The 5,291-nt window shown below is 46.6% G+C and overlaps 1 protein-coding gene across 1 annotated transcript; it reads right to left on the bottom strand.

Annotated features, from left to right (window-relative positions):
- Nucleotides 1–1,061: 1,061 nt before the first annotated feature.
- Nucleotides 1,062–2,341, bottom strand: LOC135104828 (uncharacterized). The gene is made up of 2 exons (XM_064012476.1): nucleotides 2,023–2,341; nucleotides 1,062–1,896 (listed from the first exon to the last, which is right to left on the bottom strand). Exon 2 carries the CDS (start codon nucleotides 1,894–1,896, stop codon nucleotides 1,423–1,425), a length of 474 nt encoding a protein of 157 aa, XP_063868546.1. The 5' UTR covers nucleotides 2,023–2,341; the 3' UTR covers nucleotides 1,062–1,422.
- Between the last annotated feature and the right edge of the window lie 2,950 nt (nucleotides 2,342–5,291).

Here is a 5,291-nt window from a genome sequence, read left to right as displayed (position 1 = left end):
TGTTCTTTGATTTACAAAAAAGGTTTTTAATCTGATGTTTTGGTGTCATGACTCACATTCAGAAACAGAGAAATTAATGGCATGAGGAGCACTCATGACATGATACTCAGTATATGTAACATTCATGTAGCTTACAAATGAAAGGTTTCAAGTCTACATGTGTGTGTAGTCCTGCAGTAAGGGAAGACCAACAGACCTGCACTCCTGTGGATGCATGAAGTTGAATGTGGACACCTGCAACAGATACACAACACCACTGAAGAGTGTCATCAGACACTGGCTGCCCCAGCCAGGGTCTCTTGTCAGTGGAATGACTGTTACATGGAGGCAGTCCTAGCCATTCTCTGAGGGGGCTACCAGAGGGTGACAAGGGAAGAGAGCTGTCTGTCTGTTGTGACTACCCAGAAAGGAGTGACCACAGAAAAAGAGCCTCTCTTTCCCTGTATCTGAATGCTTTCTGCCTACTTAGTTGACTCCCATGCCCCACACACACCCCAACCAGCACCTCTTCCTTGTATGGACCCCTTGATTCATGGAATGGTTTGTTAGTACTGCATTCATTCATAATCCATTTTGGATACTGAAAGGAGTAAGTTGTACAGAAAAGTATTAGTATGATTATTATAATTTTTGTTATTATTATCATTATTATTATTACTTATTATTATTGTTGTTATTACCATTATTAATAGCAAAAAAGTGAGCAGGTATCATAATGGTATGTTCAGTCTTGGAGGTGGTAGCAGTGGTATATATTGGATTACAATAATGATGATACTTTCTTGCACATTGTTTATTATTAGACATTATAATAAATAATATATTAATCTATCACATATGAGATTACTTATCAAGGTACAACAATTAACAACTTAGTGTATATATATATATATATATATATATATATATATATATATATATATATATATATATATATATATATATATATATATATATATATATATATATATATATATATATATATATATATATATATATATATATATATAGTTATGAAGGACTCAAAATGTTTTATATTGAATGTTAAATCATAATCATGATTTCTTTGCTCAACATTTACTCACAGCCTTCAGTAGGAATTAAAGTAACAGTTTGCTAAGCCTACAAATTGTGCACTACATGTATCACAAAAGCATATACAAATTGGTAGTTGTAGGTCACACATGACCTTGCCAGGCGGCGCCAGCATCTGACAGATGAGATCGCCAAGGGTCACCAGCACGAGCTCTCATGAAGGTGTTCCCCGAGTGAGGATGAGTCTTGAGCCATGTGACCTTTTCTGTTTCCTTTGCAGCCTGCAGCTACATTGGTCACAGTTTGTGTGTGTGTGTGTGTGTGTGTGTGTGTGTGTTGAGGTGCAGCACCACCCCCTTCCTTGGGTTACACAATCAGGTCAGCAGCTTAACCAATGGGATGGTCAGGACAGTCACACTCGGGACCGCCTACACCTGCCTCACAGGCTTCCTTGCAGTACTCGTCCAGCGGGTCCATAGTAGTGGTGGAGGTGTCGTCCCTGGGGCTGCCGGGTGCTGAGGCAACACCAGCCTTCATGGCACTGGCACGCTTCCTGGCAAAGATCTTGGCAAGCACATTCCTGAAGGCTTTCTTGTTGAACTCACCAATGATAGCAGCATTGTTCACCAGGCTGTCTTGTGTCTTTCCATTGCCACTCTTCTCAGACACCTTTTCCTGGATGGCTTCGTCAATGGCATCCTCAATCTTCCTGGCACTCCCCATGAAGGCAGCTTCAATGTCCCTCAAACTCTCAGAAACGGCGCTCTCTATCTTGCTACTTCCCTTCTGCGCCTGGTATGGTCGGGGTGATACTGGCATCACCAGCATCACCACCACCACCACAACTGCCTTGAGCCACATCTGCAAGGAACACCATCTCATGACACGGTGTTCACACTCCCACTGTGGGGTGTCACTCATGAAGTACTGCAGACTTCAAGTTGGAAATACTTAATCAGAGTAATGAAGTCTTGATGAATTACTTACCTTTGTACAATGGACAGGAGGTAACTGGAATAAAGTGTTGGTCTTTACTGCCGTGCTGAAGACCCGCAGGTGGGCGCTGTACTTGTGCTGATTGCTAGTATAGGTTGCTTTGGAGCTTAGAAGGCACTGAGACTGTTTGACAAAGTAGCGGCGGGGCAGAGCTTATATAGGAGTCCATTGACGTCACACAAGTGCTCCAGAGGTGCACGCCTTCCGCCGCGACGTCTGCCGCACCGCCTGGAGTGCACGTGGCGCCGGCGGGGTGGTCGCGGCCGCCCTTTCATGTGCCGCCTTGCGCCACCTTTACCTGTCGCCGAACCATGTGCCGCCGATAGTGTTCAAGTGACGCCGTCAGTAATCTGTTATTCATCGAGTTTCTTTTGCGTCGACATGACTGTTTTGACGTCAATCACTAATATGCCTTTTTTTTCTTCTTTTTTTTTTACCAGTAGAAGTAGGGCTACATCTGCCGCCGGTGCAACAGCAGCAACCTCGAGTCCACGCAACACGCGCCAGCAAGGAGTCAGGGGGCACGGCCAGTGTTGTCATCCCCGGTATATTGTCCTAACTTCGCACAGCAGTAATAGAGGGTTTTACCCCGCCCCCTTGGGGAAATCTCCCTCACCCCGGGGTTGGAGGCAGCGCCTGTGGCTGTATGCATGTCACAGTCGTGTCCACTACCTGACAGCCACCTCAGGCTCTCATCAATCCTCAGCAGCAGGCGGGCAGGCAGGAGGGATGTGCACAGTGCCGCCGCGCCTCTCATCAGCAGCATGGATGGGGCGGTGGGCAACCTTGTGATGCTCGAAGCCAATTATACAGATTCAGTCAAATGGTGGGTGTGCTGTACCAGTGCTGTGTCACTCAACTGGCGCGTGTACAGCACCATACAGCGCACCCCCATCTTCAGCCTCGCATCCTTGCCGAACATGTTAGCGACATCGCCACTCGCCACACTGCTGCCTGGGTCCTGGTATTCTGAAGGCGCTTGTCTGCAGTTCCTGTCTGTCCCCACCAAACTATAAGGATGTTTTGGTGGTGGCCTGGAAAGTGAAAGGTACGAGTATGATCTATACTACTACCCATTTTAATCAGCGACTACAGTATACAAGCTTAGTAATATTATTGCTTAGGAATCACATGAATCGATGGCGGTGACGGCAGCAGCAGGGGAAGGGGACAAAAATAGTCTTTAAACCTTGGACCAGGGTTGAGTATGGGAAGGGAAAGGGAAAGGGGGAGCAAGGTCGCCTCAGTTTGAATGTAGATCACCTTGTCTACAGTGAACCGTGAGACCGGCAAGGTGATTAGGTGGCACGCGGCACCTCGAGCGTCGTGGCTGGGAATGGTGGATGGCAAGAGAGGGAGGGAGGAAAGAGTTGATGGGAAGTGAAAGAAGAGTCGATGGCAAGGTAGGGAGTGAGAAAAGAAGGGGGAGAGAGCGACGGCAGAGGATGAATAGGAATGTAGGATGGGAGAAGAGTCTGTGGGAGAGGGACGGAGAATCCTCAATGGGAAGATGGGGGAGAGAAGGATGAAGATTGACGGAGAGGATGATGTGACATGGAAAGGAAGAGGAATACTACGAATATGTTGTAATTATGGAGAAAAAATAAATAAATGGATAATTATAATGTGTAGATTGATGAGGACAAAAGAAAAGGCAAGGTGTACTGTGACGTCAAAGGGGTAATGGAGAGAAAAGGGGTTATCGTGACGTCAAGAGCGGTGAATGGTGGGAGAGGGCATCATCGCACCTGCCTTCCCGTCCCAAGCGTCACCAGCCTCTTCAGACAGGCAGCTTCCGCAAGGCTGCGGCGCTGAGGCTTTTCTGTTAGACAATGCAAGGTCGAGTGGCTGGCTGGATGGTTATTGATATGTTAGCTGGCAGCCGCTGGGACAGTTTGGCGGTCTGTAGTAACATTTGTTCCAGAGGGGAGCACTAAGAGGTGGGTAATGCTTGGGAGACGATCCATCAAAAGGCAGGGTTCCATGAGAATCATTCTACAAAGTAAAGGGCACTCCTGTCTGTCTGTCGGACTATTTCTATTCTTCACGAACTGCTCTCAGAACTTTACTTTACCTGGCATCAGCAGATATTTATATACTGTATGTGAAATCTTTACGACCCAGAATAAGCTTTAGTACAAGAAAAAAAAAAAGACCGGTGTCCATAGTCTGAATAAAAGGTGGGTAGGAAGCGTAGACTTTCTTAACTTGTGATAAAAAAATGTATCGTTTGAGAGAGAGAGAGAGAGAGAGAGAGAGAGAGAGAGAGAGAGAGAGAGAGAGAGAGAGAGAGAGAGAGAGAGAGAGAGAGAGAGAGGGGGCACATCCTTCTCGTTGCCAAATACATAACAACAGTTATTCTCCTGTATCAGCAACAGCAGCAGCAGTCATTTACTATAGCAAGTACAGAATATTAGTCGAAAACTAAAGCCTTCCGCCTTACCTCCCTGCCGCAAGTCACATTATAGACATAATGATATCGTTCATAGATTAATTAACAACAAATTACCTGTTTCATTTAATCTCCCAATAAATTAATATTCATTAACAACTTGCATTACGTACCGAGGTGCATCACGTTGTTCCGAAAAGAGTGTCAGAACCAAGCGCCTTGGGAAAGATTCTTGACTGACAAGCGCGTCCTCCTGCTGCTGGTGCTGGCTGAGAGACGCTTGCTGGAGCACCCCTCAGGATACAGCGTCAGGCTTAGTAAGTAATGTGCCTTACACATATGTACATACTTGGCATGCGCTTGTGTCTTCAGTTTGCTTTGTGAGTGCTGGCATCTTGATTGACATAAAGGTCGTGATGGTGAGTGACGGGAACACCACCAGACAGGGGAAGAAAGCTTGCTGTTAGGGAGACTTCAATGGAAGGGCCCCCGTGTGTGTGTGTGTGTAATTCACCCACGGTCTTGAGGATCACGTGTTGGACCGTGTGTGTGTGTGTGTGTGTGTGTGTTATCATGGAATATGGAGATTATAGGGGGGAGGCAGACTGGGGGATGAAGCAAGGCACGTCCCACATGTACACCTGCCACTTGAGCCATTGACGTAAAGCTACACACACACACACACACACACACTTGTAAATACTGATGCAGTGGCGTGAACAGAACTTGTGGGCATGACCTGAGAGAATTCCTCAGTCCGGCAGAGACCTCCAGCCTGACAGCCTGATAGCCTGACAGAGACCAGCGGCCTGGTATGGACCCTTAGCCTGGCAGGAGTCCTCATTCCAGCAGGGACCCTCAACCTGGC

The sequence above is a fragment of the Scylla paramamosain genome, chromosome 11 (assembly GCF_035594125.1).
Source record: "Scylla paramamosain isolate STU-SP2022 chromosome 11, ASM3559412v1, whole genome shotgun sequence".
Classification (NCBI taxonomy): domain Eukaryota; kingdom Metazoa; phylum Arthropoda; class Malacostraca; order Decapoda; family Portunidae; genus Scylla; species Scylla paramamosain.
The sequence above is the reverse complement of the archived record's forward strand: the minus strand, read 5'-3'. Positions and strand labels throughout refer to the sequence as shown.

Coding starts and splice junctions, on each gene's coding strand:
- LOC135104828 (XM_064012476.1), bottom strand. CDS start 1,896: ATGTGGCTCAAGGCAGTTGTGGTGGTGGTGGTGATGCTGGTGATGCCA.